The 18,969-nt window shown below is 38.1% G+C and overlaps 3 protein-coding genes and 1 pseudogene across 5 annotated transcripts; 3 read left to right on the top strand and 1 right to left on the bottom strand.

Moving 5' to 3' along the window:
• Positions 1 to 474: 474 nt before the first annotated feature.
• LOC141815517 (calmodulin-binding protein 60 D-like) lies at positions 475 to 3,859 on the top strand. 2 transcript variants are annotated; one of them, XM_074703460.1, is made up of 7 exons: positions 475 to 771; positions 872 to 947; positions 1,626 to 1,678; positions 1,803 to 2,293; positions 2,399 to 2,559; positions 2,901 to 3,104; positions 3,173 to 3,859. In XM_074703460.1, exons 1-7 carry the CDS (start codon positions 674 to 676, stop codon positions 3,644 to 3,646), a joined length of 1,557 nt encoding a protein of 518 aa, XP_074559561.1. In that variant the 5' UTR covers positions 475 to 673; the 3' UTR covers positions 3,647 to 3,859. The 2 variants fall into 2 exon arrangements, with proteins under 2 accessions (XP_074559561.1, XP_074559562.1); XM_074703461.1 differs by lacking the exon at positions 872 to 947 and having other exon boundaries at positions 700 to 771.
• Positions 3,860 to 4,376: 517 nt separating this feature from the next.
• Positions 4,377 to 8,639, bottom strand: LOC141814984 (pyruvate dehydrogenase E1 component subunit alpha-1, mitochondrial-like; annotated as a pseudogene).
• Positions 8,640 to 9,893: 1,254 nt separating this feature from the next.
• Positions 9,894 to 12,467, top strand: LOC141815305 (uncharacterized). Its single transcript, XM_074703238.1, has 2 exons — positions 9,894 to 10,142; positions 11,404 to 12,467. The coding sequence occupies exon 2, from the start codon at positions 11,416 to 11,418 to the stop codon at positions 12,145 to 12,147; it is 732 nt and encodes a 243-aa protein (XP_074559339.1). The 5' UTR covers positions 9,894 to 10,142; positions 11,404 to 11,415; the 3' UTR covers positions 12,148 to 12,467.
• A 452-nt stretch (positions 12,468 to 12,919) lies between these two features.
• On the top strand, positions 12,920 to 18,534 carry LOC141815646 (uncharacterized). Of its 2 annotated transcripts, none has more exons than XM_074703598.1 (8): positions 12,920 to 13,154; positions 14,780 to 15,109; positions 15,211 to 16,608; positions 16,741 to 17,427; positions 17,506 to 17,589; positions 17,682 to 17,757; positions 17,842 to 18,164; positions 18,238 to 18,534. In XM_074703598.1, the coding sequence occupies exons 3-8, from the start codon at positions 15,286 to 15,288 to the stop codon at positions 18,406 to 18,408; spliced, it is 2,664 nt and encodes an 887-aa protein (XP_074559699.1). In that variant the 5' UTR covers positions 12,920 to 13,154; positions 14,780 to 15,109; positions 15,211 to 15,285; the 3' UTR covers positions 18,409 to 18,534. The 2 variants fall into 2 exon arrangements, with proteins under 2 accessions (XP_074559699.1, XP_074559700.1); XM_074703599.1 differs by lacking the exon at positions 12,920 to 13,154 and adding an exon at positions 14,677 to 14,696.
• Positions 18,535 to 18,969: the final 435 nt, after the last annotated feature.

Raw genomic sequence — 18,969 nt, forward strand, 5'->3', positions numbered from 1 at the left:
AAATTATATCACTTTGGAAACTAGTGCACAATTATTTTTTCGATGGTGACATGAAAAAAAAACAAGAAATCAATGAGAAAAATCAATTTTCATTTAAGAATTTAGCCACTTATTAAAAAACTTTAAATTAAAACTATTATATGGTTTCATAATAAAACAAATTATTTATGAAATTTGATCGGTATTAATAAAAGGACTGAATCAGAGCATCCGGGACACGCGGCGAGATGCTATTTGTCCTGCACGGCGAGGACTGTTGTACAGCAAACACCCGATCTGGGGCCATCATCAAGCTCGCGAAGACCGTTGGATGAAACCGATCTGTCGATGACCCACATCGCGGGGCCCACTCGCTTCCTATCCCTTCCTCGCGTGGAATTCTCCTTTTTTTTTTAATTATTTTTATGTTCTACCTAAATAAATAAATAAATAAATAAGAAAAGTAATGGAAGAGTAAAAAAAGAGGAACGAAGTGATCGACCACAAGAACCACCAGTTCGAAACGCGTCGACCGCCGCGACTGAACCTGATCGAAAGCTCTCGATCTTCCTCGAGCTCCGTCCTCCGTCGAGATCTCCGCCGGCGGTTCGATCCCCCTCCCTCTCACTCTCGGCTAGAGATTCGAATCTCATCGCTCGCCTCGTTTGTTCGCCTGCTGGAGGTGGAGGTCATCATGTCGCAGAAGAGGCAGCCTGAAGAGGAGAGGGAGGCAGGTGCGTCATCCACCGAAAGCGCATCTCACGGCGAGAAGCGGCCCAGGACCTTCCAGAGGTAAGCAAAGTAACATATGATGCGATTGTGATTTGGAAGGAGGGGTTGCATTATTCTGATTCCGAAATGATGGTTTTGGGACACGGATCGTTGAAACTAGGGTCGCCATGGAGGTGTTGATGAGGCAAAGAGTTAATAAGTGGTTTGAGGCGATGGAGCCGTTGATGCGAAAAATTGTGAGTCAATCTGAATTCCACGCCTGCCCTTTCTTTCCTTGTTGTTTGACCTCGCATCTGCAATCGGTTTCGGTTTGAGTATTGGTTGGTATGAGAAGGAGGCGAGTGTCTATTATCCCAGTATGAGCCAAGAAATTTTGAGCAAATTCTTATGTGCTATCTTCAGGATCTGTTTTTTCAATTTCGGTGGTAAAGGAAAGGAGGAGAATTTGACGGTTGAGTGTTAAAAGGGAGAATATTATGAACCAAATCTATCACAATAATCACCACAGAAACTGATTTATTCTTGCCGTAGAGAGTACTATTTGACTAACTTTGTTGCTTGCCTATTGCCTATCAGTTTTGGTTTCTTCACAGAAACTTCAAATCCATGAAATTGAGATATATAATTTTATTTCTTGCCTATTGGCTATTGGTTTTGGTGCTCTTATAGAGGCTCCAATCAGTGAAAATTGAGTTAATTTTGTATGATTTTATTTGCTTGTCTATCAGTTATTGGTTTTGGTTCCCTCATAGTGACTCCAATCCATGAATTTTGAGATAATTTTGTGATACTTTTTTGCTTCCCTCGCAGAGACTTCCAATCTGTAAAAATTGAGATAATTTTATATCAGCAGCCAATCTTTAGGCAGAAATTATACATTTTATCATCAGTTAATGCTACAATATTTCTTACAGATAAGGGAAGAAGTTGAAATGGCTTTATCGAAGCATTTGGCCAGTTTTACAACGTAAGACACAGATCTTTTCTTGATGAATCATTTTCCTTAAAATTTGAAAATAAGAAAGGTTTCTTTCTGAGAGACCATATTTTGTTGGATTTATGTTTGATAAATAATATGTGTCATCAATCAGGCAATGTGAAAAGCAGGTTGGTTCTGCCATTCGAAGTCTACGACTTGAGTTCAAGAACAAACTTTCTCTTCCTATATTCACTGGTAGTCGAATAGAAGGGGAGAATTCATCAGCCATCTCTGTTGCTTTAGTTGATGCCTTCACTGGGGAAGTCATCACAATAGGTCCTGTATCATCATTGAAGGTGGAAATGGTTGTTCTGCATGGAGATTTTGAAGTTGGTGAAGATGGCAATTGGACCGCTGATGAATTTAAGAACTATATTGTGAAAGAAAGAGATGGCAAGCGCTCATTGCTAACTGGTGATGTTTTTGTGGATCTTAAAGGAGGGATTGGTGTGGTAGGAGAACTGATATTTACAGATAACTCTAGCTGGACAAGAAGTCGAAAATTCAGGCTCGGGGCAAGAATTGCTGATGGTCATTGCAATGGAATCAGAATAAGAGAAGCCAAGACTGAACCTTTCATGGTTAAAGACCACCGTGGTGAATGTGAGTTTATATGATATTGAGTTTTTTGGTTCTTCTTCTTCTTCTATGTAGATTAATAATACATCTTTTATAATTGAAAATACACAATTTGATTTTTCTTTACAGTATACAAGAAACATTATCCCCCATCACTCGATGATGAAGTCTGGCGCCTGGAGAAGATTGGCAAAGATGGTGCCTTTCACAAGCGTCTAAGCCTTTCAAATATTAATACTGTCAAGGAATTCCTGATGTTATTTTGGAGGGATTCTTCAAGGCTCCGAAATGTATTAACATGCATCTTTAGTATCCAATCACTTTCATCATTTTACACCTTCAGCTAATATAACTTCCAAACATGAAAGTTACAATTATCCAAGAGAAATGAGGGTTGTTTATCCATTTTTTCCTTGTCCATTTTTCTTTTTCAAACTAACAAGAACTTAAGAATGATACTGTTTATTATTATAATATACGATCTACCTTAAATTCCTGGTGAGGAAGTTTCTTTTTGCCTTGTAGTTTACTAGATATTGGAACCTTTTTTAGTAATTTCTGCAGCACTAGAATTTCTATAATAATTTTTCATGATAACACTCTTCCTTTGCATATTATATTGTTAATGCAGATTTTAGGCAGCGGAATGTCTGCTAGGATGTGGGAAGTCACTGTCGATCATGCCCGAACATGTTTTCTTGGTGATGAGGTGCACGTTTACTACCCAAATGGCCAAAGGAAAACTGGGTTCGTCTTCAATGTCGTTGGAGAAGCGCTTGGTACCTATTCAGAGCAGCAATTTATTCCGCTTACCGACCTCCAAAATAGTGCAAAGGTGTGTATTTCCCTTATTCGCGTACCAACCCTTAACATATAACAGCCTAACTTGTCTATGTATATTAGATAGAAGCACTTACTCTTGTGAAACAAGCATCTGATCATTGGAATGATGTGGTAACCTACGAGAAAGATGAGATTCTGGGGACCTCTTTGCCTGAGCCTTCAATTTCTTTCTATGGAACAGAAAACCTGTTTAGTAGCTTCCCCAGTCCCATCAAGAACGATGCCTTTGGTTTTGCTCACTCTGGCATTCTGTCACCTGATGTGTTCCCCATGTCTATCAGAGACTTTGATACTTTCCCCCACGATAGTCATAGTGCTTCTCTCTTCGACGAGTGCAGCAGTCAAGCTTTTATCAGTGAAGAAAACTTCCGTTACTTACCTACTCACGACCTCATTTCTGGCTCACCAGCAGATCTACTAGTTAAGGTTGGGCACACCAAACCTCGCAGAATTTGGAAGACCTTGTCAGTTGTGTTTATGTTCATAAGGAGGATTGTAATAACAATGAAGACAGGTGCGCAAAACTTAGATTGAAAGCATTAGGTTTTCTATATCCTAAAATGAAATGCTGGGGGAGGTTTGCCTTGCCTTGCATTGTACTTGTTCTTGTTCATTGTAAATTGCTGAAGGAAAAACGAAGTTTGGGTCCCTTTGCTTGGTTATAATCTCTATAGAAAAGTGTACATAGAAAATGCTTAGCACATAAGGGTGAAATTTGATACGCAAATGATGCGTATTTTCATGTCGTGTTTATCTGCTTCATATAATTGCTTTAGGTTTGTGAGCATTATAATATATAGCTATTGCAAATGTTTGTTTATTTTGTTTTAAATGTGTATTTGAATGCCGAGAAGTGATGGATTTTTTCTTGTATTAGCTGACTATTGTACCATGTAACCGTATGAATGTTATAGTCATCAGAAAATTTTGTAACTGCCAACAGAATATGTGGACATTTTGAAGAAAAACAAACTGTCCAAGATCTTAGGAAACAATTGAAAGTTGATATTTCTGCTGAAAGAATCATTGTCTAATTGAAGAGCACCATGAAGAAAATTCTACACAAGCAGTGCAGATTAGTGTTTAGTGACCAATATAGATTTGTAGCTTATAAGTTACAGATCAAAGTAATGCTCAACTGCACTAGTGCAAAATTCTTACTTAGTTAAACTGATCCAAACCTGTATCGACTTCAAAGAGCCAGGATTTTTTATTTTCAAGCTTATTTACTAGAGATTTCAACACATGAACACAAAATATTGAACGATTTGCTGTTTTGTTCGCTATCATCATGGAAGAATAGCATTCACCTGTTTCCTATCCGTGCCAAATGACTGTAGGCAGCAACAGGATTACGAAGTAAGCACGATTACGAAGTTGAATCGGGAGACTAAATAGTATACTGATAGCATCAAAGAAAACACTAGTTGCATCAAGAGATTCATTTTGAACCACATCAGAAGCATTTCCACTTACCTCCACACCGAAACCTTTGACGTAAACACTGGTAAATAACTCAGAAGGGTCAGGCATCAGACTCTCCTAAAAATTTACAGAAGAGAATGTGAATGATCAGATGGTAACTGCTACATGAATCTATCTATGAATGATATATTAATTTTCAACAAAGTTGGTACCTTTGCTTGGGCAATGGCCTCCTCTACCTCTTTTCTGACTCCTTTCTCAATGTCCTGCACAAAAATTATGATTTTGAATTAAAAAAAAAAACACTACAACAATTCTAAGCTGGAGAAGTTAGCATACCTTGAGGTCGGAGACAGTAGCTATCTCGTGGGACAGTATTAGCTTCCTAACTCTTTCGATGGGATCACGCTCCTAATCAATGAAACTTGATACGTATAGAGAATACAATGAATAAACAGTTCTGATGGTGCAGATCAGACTAACCTGTCTCACGCCGGAAATCTCATCACGTGTGCGATAAGTGCTCCCGGGATCAGACATGGAGTGTCCATGGTATCTGTAAGTGTCCATCTCAAGAATCTGCATTAAAGAAAGAATGGAGATGGAAAAGAAAAGATTAGACCAATGATTGAACGGATAAAATAAATATGAAAGTTAAGTTGTCAATCAGAAGGACCATGAGCTTACTTACAAGTTACACAATACACATTCGATAGAGGATGAATTAGGAAACACTTCTAATGTGGTACTGTTTGCATCAGATAATCAGCTTGTTTTCCTTGGTAACTAAGCATGATAATGAAAATATATTAATTTTTCTGCATGGAAATGTGCTCCAATAGGGGAACTTTTTAATGTCAACTACTCTAAGGAGAACATTTTTATAAAAGTTAATTACTAAATTTATCACGACCATTTTGAGATTTTAATAAATCTATCACAAACTTCTATTTTTAATAAATACATAATATTCTTTTTTATTTTGTAACAGAGCTAGCATTTTCCACTTAATGCATTGCATAACACTTTTTTGATGAATCATACATCATATCATATATTAAGTCAACAATTTTAACCATAATTTAAAAAAAATAATAATTATAATTTATTGCAATTAAAATAGTTTTTCACTAATAAAGATATTATATATTACATATTTCATCATTAGAGAATACAATAAGTGTCAAAATGACATGAGGTCAAGTGAAAATAACATTTCGAGAACAAGTTATTCATAAAATTTTTTTGCTAGAGTTGTTACAGAATTTAAAATATGAATTGTATAAGTTAAAATAAAAGTTCACTATAGATTTATTAAAATCTCAAAATTTTCATAACAGATTTAATAATTGACTGATAAATGTTTTGATTCAGTTTGGTTCTAAAACGAACCAAAACTTTTATTTTGGTTTGAAGTTGTACATTGAAAATTAAAGATAATCAAAAACTAGTTTCCAAGCAAGATTGCTAGAGAGAATAACAATAAAACTTACTGTTAAGTAAGGATTAGGATGTTTAATAAACATAACAAGTAAATAAATAAGAACATACAAGCCAAAACCATAATGTTACCTAGTTTGCAATAAATAAAGGGTGATATCCCCATTATGTGTTTCACAGTTTGTCTCATCTTTCCTATTTCAACTTCAAAACTAGATATTCTTTCCATTGGTTTTAAGAATCAATTTTAAACAAGAACAAAATATGTAGCAGACACGTGAAGATATTTTAAAAATAAGTTGACATACATGATATGGGAAATTAAATGCAATGAGCCAACTTCATAAAGCATTTATAAAAAATGTTGAACCAATGCTTGATTCCAAAATGATACTTACAATCGGTCCATTTTTCAGAGCATACTCCTTCGCAGATTTTGAAGCTTGCTTCACAGCAAGAACATCCATTCCATCAACCTGTTCAGACAAGCAATTCATTAGGGAAGAGAATCTATTTGTAAACCAATGAATCTATATAATATCTTCTTAACTTCAAACTAGAAATGATGATAAGCACTATATTGACCGTTTCACTAGTCAGCTGTTATAGATTTAGTGATATGTTCATAGTGAATGATGTTTTTGAAGAAGTCAAAATCTGATTTGTTGCCTAAAGGGCAGAAGTAAGATGATCTTAAATTATGGTTAGGGATTATTGCACTGAACAGTTAAGGTTTTTGGTTTGCCTAATCAAGGATTGAATGCCATTGTCTCTTTCAAAGCTGCACCATGCAAGGGATGAGTACAAAATTTCACATTAATCTCATTGTATGCATTAATGATTTGCTAAGCTGGACAAAAAAAATTAGTGTAGAATTCATCTTCTCGATGATTAATTTCTAAAAATAGTCTCTTGTTTTAGTTTTTCCATGGTCCACATCAAATTGGCTTTGCTAAGTGGACAGGAGGAAAGTGATTATTTAACTATCTAGATTAACTTGCAGCACTTCACTATTTATTTTTCAAGGCTCTATAAGGTCTAGACAATGGACGCCTTTACAAAGATAGTCCCAATTAATAGGAAATATATTTCTTCCTACCCCAAACCTCTCCTACTCAATCCATTTTCATTAATAAAAACACAAAACTGAGCACATTGGTGTTTCACATACTGTTAACAGAAAGCATGGAACTCTAATAAATTCCTTAAGGAGTTAGAATTTGTCTAACTCTAACCAGGTAGATTAGAGATCGACGCCTAAAATAATTTTACAATCATTGAACAAGGCAGAGATTATGCTCCTAGCATAAATATTTTAGGTTAGACCTAGTCAAATGGATACATTCTTGCAACACAATCACTTTGTGCAGGTTCTCAAACTGTGGGACAGACATAACTTTTCACAAAAAAATAAAAAGATAACCATACCATGATTGCATTTATATGAAAAAAATTTACTTCAATTTTAATCTTATAATAGATCCCACATAGAAAATTACTTATTCCTTCTGATCAAGTTCCTTTTCAGTGACTTGTACAATCCAGCCTTGATCATTATTATCTGACTAAGTTTCCGGACCTTCAGCTTCCGGTGCTCTTATACTGATTTTTGCCAAGGAAAACACTTTCTTGATGCTAAAAAAAAATGTATGATATTTCAAGCTAAAACACTTACATATAAAAAAGAAGAAGAAGAAGAAGAATTTTTGAGCATGAGGCAATGGATTTGTGAATTTATTAAATAGCCACCAATTTACGAATGAACATGAAATAAATCAATATTTATTCCAATGTACCTTCAAACCAGGTACATAATCCCCTCGTTTATAGTAGGCAGGACTCTTTGAAGCACGCCATTCAGCCGTTCCCATACCGTCTGCAAACAATTAACGAACATAAAAGCACATCAACCAAATTCGTCAAGAGATAGATAATCTTTTCTTGTGTTCACATCCTAATCATCTTAGCGCTCACAATGATTGTTCTCGCAGACCAGTACGGCCGGAAGATCCCAAAGCGCCGATATGTTAAGAGCCTCGAAAAGCTGCCCTTGGTTAGCAGCACCGTCGCCATACAACGCAAAGGACACAGTCCCTTCCTTCAAGTACTTCTGGGCAAAGGCGAGACCGCAACCGAGCGGCACCTGAACACCCACGATCCCATGACCACCAAAGAACCCTGATTCCTTCTTGTAAAAGTGCATCGACCCGCCTTTTCCCTTCGAGCACCCGGCGCGGCGACCCATGAGCTCCGCAAAGGATTCAACGAGGGTTCCTCCGCGCCCTAGGTAGATGCAGTGATCACGGTAGGCGGTGATGACTGCGTCCTTCTTAGTGATGGCCGCCTCGAGGCCGATGGCGACCGACTCCTGCCCATCATAGAGGTGGCAGAACCCGCGGATGAGCTTGGACTTGTAGAGCGAATCGGCCGCGATCTCCATGCGGCGCATCAGGGACATATCGCGGAAGAAGGCGAGGAGCTCGGAGGGGGTGGTGTCTACAGAGCGCGATGGTGGGTCGATCTTGTGGCCAGTGAAGGGGACGCTGGTCTCGACGGTGATCGTGGACTAGCAGCCGGAAGAGGAGAAGGGCCTAAGGAGGAGGTGGCGGTGATCGTGTAGCGGAGCGCCGGAGAAGCGGCAGACGACAGCGAAGGCGGCCATCGAGCAATGAAGCGGCGAATCTGCAAACGGACGGATGATGACGACAGTAGTTGGCAAATGCAAAACCGGCTTTTTATTTAATTTTTCAGATATTTCACTTTGCCCCTCCGAATTATAACTATTTTATTTTCTTGCATAATTATAACTCAAAACAATTTATCCCAGTAAGCAGGGCAAAAAACTAGTTTTTAAAACTTTAGAGTGCAAGTCAAAATTTTCTCCGTTAAAATAATGAATTGCGAGAGTTGAGAATTTTATTTATTTATTTAATATAAAAATAGCTCGTTGTAGATGGATTTTAAATCAATTACTAGATTATTTATTTTAATTATTTTGGACAAAATTAAAAGAGCGTCTTTATTTTTAAAATTATAAAATACGACATCCCTTTTAATTTTTTAGACGTTCCACTCTGTAAGCAATTCGTGTACAATTACTTAATTACCTTTCAATATATTATTTTTATTATTATTTTTTATTTAAATTTTGAATCAGTCCAACATATTATTATAACTGCGATTTTATAACTATTCTAGCATGAATATTAAATGAGCATATCAAATTTATATTATAATAATTATGAAATCATAATTATTAAAACGTGAAAGGTAGGTAAACAGATTGAATCCGCATCGTAGCAATTACGAAATCATAATTACTATCATATAAATATTTTTAAATAAATTAAGTATATATTATATCAGTTGAAATCATAATTATTATAATAGCTATAAAATTAAATTATTTAAATTATTTCAAATAAAATTACTTACAACCAAATAAAAAAATATTTATTATATAATATAACAAAAAATATTATAAAAATTAATTAAAATTATTTTAAACACTTTCTAGTATATTTTTATTATAAAAATATCTATTTTTTTTCAAACCTTATGGATATATAATATATTGTTAGAATATTCGGTAAATATCTTTATTTTCTAATCTATTCTTCAAAAAGGTGGATCCGCCCACCTGTGAGGAGGTAAATCGAGAAACTGCAGTTGGTCACGACATAGGAGAGTATTGTTTGCCCTCTTCTGCAAGTCTGTTACGTCGTAACCAACTCAGCTATGTGCCAGGGGCTTTATTTTCTAATATAAAAGGAATAGTTAGTTGTCCCGAATGACTATAATTTTTTTTTTTTAATGGGAAATTATCTTTCTAAAATATAGGGGTGTCATACCGAATTTTCAAAATTGTGAAGGATTTAGATGAGAAAACAGTTCTAGGTTTCTGCTCCTCCGTGTAGCGGCGATGGCATCATCGCTTGTTGCGACCCAATTCTCCTCCTCCTGCTCCGCTTCGGACGTCGGCGCCGGCGATCGATGAATTCGGTCTTCCATATCACTTTACTCTCTCCTCGGATATCGAAACTCATTCTTTCGCAGGGATTCTACGCTCACGTCTTCTAGTGCGGCTGTCACTCCCTGTTCGCGACCGGAGAGGCGCTGCCCTCTCCTCCTCTCCGACCCCGACACCGCGCCAAGTCACAGTCTAGTAGGCCATCCTTCCTCTAGTTTCTTCCAATTGAGAAACTAGATTACAACACTAAACTCTTGTTCAATGTTGGTCTTTTAGCTTTCAGGATAACTGTGGTTGATAAAGATTTATGCTTGCATTCCTGGTCCCTATAGAGCACATCCTATTCATGCTTTTTCAATACATTATGTGCGTTTTGATGGTCTTTAGATCAAAGATTGCACTGGTGATAGGGAATCAATATTCTTAATCTTACATCCTGAGAATATGTTTTGCATTTAGATGATATAGTTTAGCAATCTTGAATCTTGAACTATACGTGTTGTATTATCTGGAATTATGTTGAAATTTTCCCTGTTTGTTTAGTCTCCTGCCTCCTTGAGAAAATCCTGGTTTCGCCACTGTTTGCTTCAATTCTTTTGGTGATAAATGGTCCTTCTCTATTGTTTCTATTTGTGGCAGGGTGGCAGTATCTTGTTTCCTCAGGTGACTGCCATTTCTTGTAGCTCGATGTTTTGTTTTTCTTGTCTCCCAAGTTGTTTTGGGTGACCAAACATCAAGACAGTTATATTATGTTGGGTAGGATAGGAGGGGATACAGTGGATAGACATGAGAATGAGAATGGAATAATAAGCATTTGGTTCATTCAATTGGTCTGCTGAAGCCACCAGGCCAACTGCGTAAATGTCCAGCTTGCTCATCTTATTTATCTCCATTGCAAAATTTCCACCTCTTGAAGTATAGAATAGATCATTCCTGGAATGATCATTTCACCCCCAAATTATAATTACAGACAGAACGAACCATTCTCATTCCATTCTATCCATCCTACCGAACATGGTCAACTTTCAGGAGATATGCTTTGTGGTCTTCTAATAGTAGGAATTTGATTTACACATTTTAGCTCCTTTTGCTGTGCACCATGTTGTCGTACTTTATGCCTACTTACTCAGGTAATAGATAGGTACTTACTTATTGACCATACCTATTTAGTGCTCACTACTACATCCTTGAATGCAAGGGGCTGAGCAATTTTTTGATAAGATACAACCACAAGTGATAAGTGCCATTTTGTTCTCATTTTTCAAATCAGAAACATATTTTCAGAAATTGTTGTGATTGACTTGGCCTGAAAGGTTCCTATGTTATATAACCAATTACACCAGGAAAAATGTTACTTCTTGCAAAGTGTAGAAACTTTTTTGGAAACAGACAGTAGATCTTCTATTCATCATGATAAGGATTAATGAATCTGTAAGAAAACCTGTTCTCTTTGTAGGTATCGCCCAAGATGTCCACCAGAACTGCCAACATCCGGCTTGTTCGTTTCCATCCTGAGGTGTATGAGCCATGTGATGACTCGTTTGCTTTGGTTGATGCACTCTTAGCAGACAGGAAACATCTGATAGAGCAACGGCCAAGACTATGTATGGAGGTGGGCTGTGGTAGTGGCTATGTAATCTCGTCTCTGGCCATCATGCTCAGTGAACTTGGCAATGGAGTTAATTACTTCGCCACAGACATTAACCAAGATGCAGCTGAAGCAACCCGTGCGACGCTGGAAGCTCATGGATTGCATGCTGAAATTGTTGTTACTGATATTGCTTCTGGTCTTCAAAAAAACCTTGCTGGCCTGGTTGATGTGGTTGTTGTAAATCCTCCCTATGTGCCAACTCCTGAAGAAGAGGTTGGTTGCAAAGGGATCACTGCTTCATGGGCTGGAGGAGAGAGGGGTCGCAGTATCATCGACAGGATCCTTCCTGTTGCTGATGAACTTTTATCTGAGAAAGGTTGGTTATATATGGTCACCCTAACTGCAAATAACCCATCGCAGATATGCTGCTTGATGAAACAAAAGGGGTATGCATCACGTATTATTGTGCAGAGGTCCACCGAAGAAGAAAGCCTTCACGTCATCAAATTCTGGCGGGACGTTGTTCCTGATCGAAGCAAAGGTTCTGATTCTTGGTTCTCCCAATTTCCTCTTAAATCTTTCTGGCAAAATAGTGAAAGTAATGACTGAGTTTGCTTTGCTCTCGGCTGAATTGTTAACTCAGACCATTTACCTGTTATGAATCACTGGTCGGCTGGTGTAACAGTCTTCACTAGAATTTCAGGCAAATTGCCTATGAATTGTCAACCTAAACACTACTAGATTTGAAGACCATTACCTGTCATGAATCACCTGCTTATCGTTTTTGCCACTGCTGAAAATGGTCTTGAAAATGATTTGAGTCTGTTTAATAAGGCATAAAAATGTGGTAAAAAGATTCTTAGCTGAGTTTGATTGTTGTATGGAACTAATACTAAATGCACTGGACTTTCTCTACTGTTTGATTCTTAGCTCTGTTTGAGAATACTTTTTTGTTTGATTTTTTATTTTCTAATATTTGATGAAATGCAAAGTCTTGTTCAATAAAAATTATCATTTGTAGGAAAATGAATTTCACTCGAGCTGAATTCATTTTCTCCAACTCCATCTACTTGTTCCTCACCTGTTCAAGCCCTTCTCATTGACTCCACTTTCCTCACTTGTACTTGTCTTCACATCCTCTTGTTCCACCTCCTATTATTTATAAAAAAAAAATCAAATTTAAATAATTATTTTTAACGATTTAATTTATTAATTTATTTTAGATTCGATTTAATTTAATTGTATTCGATCGATTATTAAATTTCAACACTTTGGGTTGAATCGTTCGACTCACTGATCCGACAGAACCGACGCGGTACCGAGTGCCGAACCAAGATACCGATTCGGGTCAAGTTCTGAGTTCGCTCCCAATCCACAGCGAACTCAGCCCTACGCCTGCTCCGAGTCAACGCGCGAGGACGAGGCGAGGTGACGAGCGGCGAGACGGCGCCGCTGGAACGGGAAGATGAAGCTCCCGTCGGGGTGGCAGGGACCTCCCTAGAACTTCGGTGGTGCTCGATCTGCACTCTTTTGGATAATTCCAACCCGTCGGGTCTCCGAGTTCCATTTCTCGTCTAGCCTATATTCACTTCGGACTCTGCTTTCTGTTTGCTAGGGTTCGTTCGTTGGAATTGTTGTTAAATAGTTGAACCTCCCATGAAATATTTTGATTAGAAAAAGTTATTTTGGTTTCTTCTTTACCATCGTGGAGCTCGAGCAAGAAGGTAATTGCTGTCTGGACCTGGTGTTTAAATACATTTCCACTTGCATATCCGACTGTAGTTCAGTAAGACCAGTAGTTACAGCCCTATAGTTTGTGCTCTAATCTTTTATGGTGATTTTGCCTAATTGGGAAAAGAAACAATTTCATAAGTGGAACAGTCTTCAATGCTCTGCAAGGGAGGATTTTAATGGACGCCATAATGGAGATTTGTGTGTGTTTTCAGTAACAAACCTGAATATCTGAATTGCTGGCCAATTAACTGCAGCTGCTTCTGGCATCTCTATTGTTTACATCATGTAAAATTGAGAAGATACATTTATCTAACTGCGGTTGTGGTTTCTTGAGAAACAATGGAGAAAAAATTTTGGTAGAAGTTAAGATTTAGGAAGGGTTAGCTTTGTCCCATTTCAGATTTGAACTTGTTTTGATTATGAAAGTATATATTACTGGAGGGAGTTAAACAACCATTTAGCATTGTAGCAGTTCATGGGAGTAGGCGCTCTAGAGTCTATCTACATTTGTATCCTTGAGATTAATGTTCAAGAAAACTAGTTTAATGTTGCCAAATGTTTCATAGGTGGTTGCTGCCTAGAGTACAGATGTGAGTGGAATTGTAGCGAAAATGATTGTTCAGGTCATGGTCTACATACTTCAAGTTTGACCATTATTTGTCAACAAACTACAAAGGTTGCACCAAGCATACTAAGAGGAGAGGGCAATTGCTCTCTGTTCATGAGAGTAGAAAAGCACCAAGAATACTAAGAGGAGACGGTACTTGCACTTGGTTAATGTTTATTACTGCACAGTGACGAGATAATTAACAGGATAGTTCACATCAACAAGGTTTTTACTTTCCCTCTAGCAAAGCAATGCAGTGAGTGATTGTTGATTCACACTCTATATTTGATATGTGTTTATTAAGCATGGAAAGCAGCAGTGATTTTGCAGTGATCAGGTTGTTCTGAATCAATTGCCATGGTGTACTCTAGCTATGGTCAGAATTCAGAAACCATACTTGGACCTGATGTTGGAATTATTCTTGTGGCTAATGTTATCCATTTGAGTTTAGGAGAATATCAAGTTTGACCATAATGATATTTTGCTTTTGAGGGTTATGAGGAATTCATACGAATACATCTGAGACTATTAAATTTGCAAGTTAACAATTCAATAATTTTTTTAATCAAGTAAAAATTATCAAGAGGAGGGTTAGGTATTCAACGTGTTGAGTTTGCAGATCTTTGCATCTCTTACTTTTTATGCCATTTAACATGCTGATTTTGCAGTTCTTTGAAATTTTGATTGTCATAGACTTGCCAATTAAACATTTGTTTGAAAATCATGTTGCGGCTAACATTGAACATTTCAGTGATCATTAGAGATCAAACAATTGTGCACTATGTATCATTACCATTCCAGTAGCAGACAATCGATGGTTGTCTAATGCTTTTTTCCATATGATTTGAAATAGAAATATCTTTGCAGATAGCACTAATGCTGTATTTTTTATGCTTACAGAAGAAATTGCTGCTGCTGCTGTTTTCACTTTCGAATTTCAAAATGTTGGTTCTAGCAGAGTTACTGAATAATACTCTGATTTCTAACTTACTGTGGAAGGTCCTCAATGCTACGTGATGTGTTGCGGATATATTGATGTGCATTTGCAAAACTTCCTTGTGGATGTGTAAAAGTGAAAGCTTCATGCCTATCAGTAGGATGTTACAGATTCTAGAAAAGTTCATGTTCTTTATGCAAATCTGGATCACTGATACATGCATTGGAGTATTCCAGAAATAAGTTGAGTTTGCTGCATCCAAAGGACACACAGAAATGCCTTCATTATCATAGGTAAAGAGCTTATCCCTGTACTTTGTAAGACTCTTGCATAAATATAGAAAAACCTGAAATGTTATAATCAATAACAGTTTCTTTGCTTCCTCTGATGCCAGGACATTGATCTACTTTGTGTTTTTCCTGAGAAGCTTGCTTAATTAGCGAGAAAAGCTGAATCAAAAGTTTCTAAAATGGTTGAAGAAATTGCTTCCCTTCGATCATCGGGCTTCACTGACCCTGGTTGGGAACATGGGTCTGCGCAAGATGATCGAAGGAAAAAAGTTATGTGCAACTACTGTGGAAAAATAGTTAGCGGAGGAATCTATCGTTTGAAACAACATTTGGCTAGAATATCAGGTGAAGTTACATACTGCAAGATGGCTCCTGAAGATGTATTCATAAAGATGAAAGAGAACCTAGAGGGCTATAAGTCTTACAGAAAAAGACAATTAGAAGACAAAGTGCAATCTTCTTTTGATTTACACATGAAGCATGAGGATGAAGAGGACCAAGGTTATGCGCAGAAGGGAAGGGAAACTAGAAAATCTAGAAGCTTAGTAACAAGTATAGCACCTCTTAAATCATTAGGTTATATTGATCCTGGATGGGAACATGGTATTGCACTGGATGAAAAGAAAAAGAAAGTGAAATGCAATTATTGCGGAAAAATAGTTAGCGGTGGAATCAATCGATTTAAACAGCATTTAGCCAGAATTCCAGGGGAAGTTGCATACTGTAAGATGGCACCGGAGGAAGTATATCTTAAGATGAAAGATAATATGAAATGGCATCGTACGGGAAAGAGGCAAAAACCTGAAACCAAGGAAATCGCAGCTCTCTATATGCATTCTGAGAATGAGGATGATCGTGCAGATGACAGGGTCAGCATAATCCATACAGTTGATGATCAAGATGTTTCTACCACTAAAACCATAAAGACAAGATCCAGGAAGAGGCCTTCTGGAAATGGTTTAAGTGATGAAGAAATACAGCCGAAACAGATGGCTCCGGATCCTTTGCTTTTGAACGCACAAAACATTTGCTACCCGCTATCCTACAAGCTATCAAAACAAAAAAGAAGCTCCAACAAAAGAGTTCGTAAAGAAGTTCTTTCTGCAATTTGCAGATTTTTCTACTATGCTGCAATACCTTTCCATGTTGCCGACTCTCCATACTTCCATAAGATGCTGGAATTAGTTAGTCGACAAGGAAATGGATTTAGCAGCCCCACAAGTAGACTAATTTCAGGTCGAGCTCTCCGAGATGAAGTTCAAAATACAAAGGAATATCTTGCAGAGATTAAGGCTTCTTGGGCTACTACCGGTTGCAGTATTATGGCAGATAGTTGGAAGGATGTGCAGGGAAAGACAACAATCACCTTCCTCGTATCTTGCACGAGAGGAATGTATTACATGTCCTCTGTGGATGCTTCTGATGCAATAAAAGATGTTAAATTCCTTTTTAAATTACTGGACAAGGTGGTAGAGGAGGTTGGCGAGGGGAGCGTGGTGCAGGTACTAAATTTTTCTACTGCATTTAATTTCTGAAATAGACAGAAACCTCTTTCTAATGTCTTTAAGATTTGTTCCTCTGCTGAGCTTTGATTCATGATTCATGATTCATGCTTTAGATATAAACGTCTACAGGTAATTACAGAAAATACTGCATGCTATAAAGCTGCTGGAAAGCTGCTAGAAGAGAAGAGAAAAACTATATTTTGGACACCTTGTGCTTCTTATTGCATCAATCAAATTCTAGAGGATTTTACAAAGATAAAATGGGTTAGAGAATGCCTTGAGAAAGGCCAAAAGATTACCAGGCTCATTTACAACCACACTTGGCTGTTAAATCTACTGAAAAAAGAATACACAGCTGGGAAGGAACTTCTTAGACCCTCAATTACAAAGTTCGCTACCAACTTTCTTACTTTGCAATGTATGCTCGACCATCGGACTGCTCTAGAAAGAATGTTACACTCTGCCAAATGGATTAGTTCCCAAGTAGCCAAATCAGATGAGGGAAAGGAAGTCGAAAATATCATCTCTACCTCTAAGTTTTGGAAGAAAATGCAATATGTATGCAAGTCTGTCGACCCTGTTGTCCGGTTGCTCATCAAAGTTGGGGCTAATGATAGCTTCTCCATGCCATCGATCTACAACGACATCTACCGAGCAAAGCTTGATATTAGATCAGTTCATGCCGATGACGAGCGGAAGTATGCCCCATTTTGGGGTGCTATTGATAACCATTGGAATTCTTCATTTCATCACCCTCTCTATGTTGCAGCATATTTCCTTAATCCATCATGCCGGTACCATTCAGATTTCATGGCGGTAATGCAACATGACAATGTCGATCTAATTTCTCACTTTAAGATGCTCTTTTAATTCTGTATTCTTTACCATATGCAGATTCCAGAGGTTATCCGTGGCTTAAATGAATGCATAACACGGTTGGAACCAGACACTGGGAAGAGAATTTCTGCTGCCGCGCAGGTACACGAGTTCTGCTTTTGATATAATTGTAACCCTTCTATATTAAAGAAAAACTGTCCCTAATCCTTGCTGAATAACGTTCTTCGTCGAAGATCTCTGACTTTGTTTATGCAAAAGCTGATTTCGGGACCGACTTGGCTAGAAGCACAAGAATGGACCTAGACCCAGGTATTCTACTATTCTTTCGGCATCTACTACTTCACTGTAGGCATAAACTGGTTCTGTTTTTCTCTTACTTTGGGCTTTCTATAGCTGCTTGGTGGCAACAACACGGCATAAACTGCCTTGAACTACAGCATATCGCCATTCGCATATTAAGCCAATCTTGTACGTCCGTCGGTTGCGAGCACAACTGGAGCACATTTGATACCATTCGAAGTGCGAGGCACAGCCGATTTGCTCAGAAGAAGCTGAATGATTTCGCCTTTGTCCACTACAACTTGCGCCTCAGGGAGCACGAGAGAGGAACTAGAAGGTCGACCGATGAATCTGTATCCCTCGACGGCGTCTTCCTTGAGGATCTATTGGATAACTGGATTGTGGATGTGGATCGACCAGCTTCACATGAAGATGAGGTACCCCGCGAACTTCCGGTATCCCTTATGCTTGTATCCCTTCCTCAACTTCTTCAATCGTGTTCATATATAGGATGTTCTTTATCATGAGGTGGAAGAAGTCAGTCAGAATGAGAACATCAATGGAGAGCCAAATATTGCCGAACTATTCCAGTCGTCAAGTGCTCTTCCTGCTGGAGATGGAGTTGCATCAGAGGGAGATGATGCTGACCTTGATTTCCTCGAGGACAATTTGAATGATTAGTGTGTAGCAATCACATAGTTGTAAAAAGAATGGTAGATGGTAGATGAACATTGAAGAACATAATTAGCAAATAGAATTATTGGGAATTTCTGAACAGCAAATGCAATAATGTAGCTTTATGAAATATATGAATTGATTGGAAGAGTACCACATTAGTCTTTGTGAAGAAAAAAATTTCTAAGGTTTACCTTCGTCGATTCTTGGCATTGCCGGCGGAATCTGGAGGCGTCGCCGAGACCTTTTTGGATCCGGAGTCACTGAAACCTCTACCGTCCTCTCTTCTTCTTCGATTTCTCGGCGTTGCAGGGGGAATCCGGAAGCGAGGCTTCGAGCGGCGACGCCTGCGGCCTCAAATTGAGATTTTTATGGAATTTCTGACCTTTTCTGTCTTTTTTTCCTAGGGTTCCGTTTGGGAAAGTGGGGCGCAGGTCGAAGAATGTCGTCAGGGCGGAGCGGCGGGCACAAGCGGTGCCTGTGCGGCGGTGCCCATCCTCGTCGTGGCGACGCAGTTCTTCCGAGTGCAAAAAGGTAGGTACTTTGCCCCCTTTTTCAACAGGCACT

Source organism: Curcuma longa, chromosome 21 (genome assembly GCF_044706935.1).
Source record: "Curcuma longa cultivar G26 ecotype Majalengka, Jawa Barat chromosome 21, ITB_CL_G26_1.1, whole genome shotgun sequence".
Classification (NCBI taxonomy): domain Eukaryota; kingdom Viridiplantae; phylum Streptophyta; class Magnoliopsida; order Zingiberales; family Zingiberaceae; genus Curcuma; species Curcuma longa.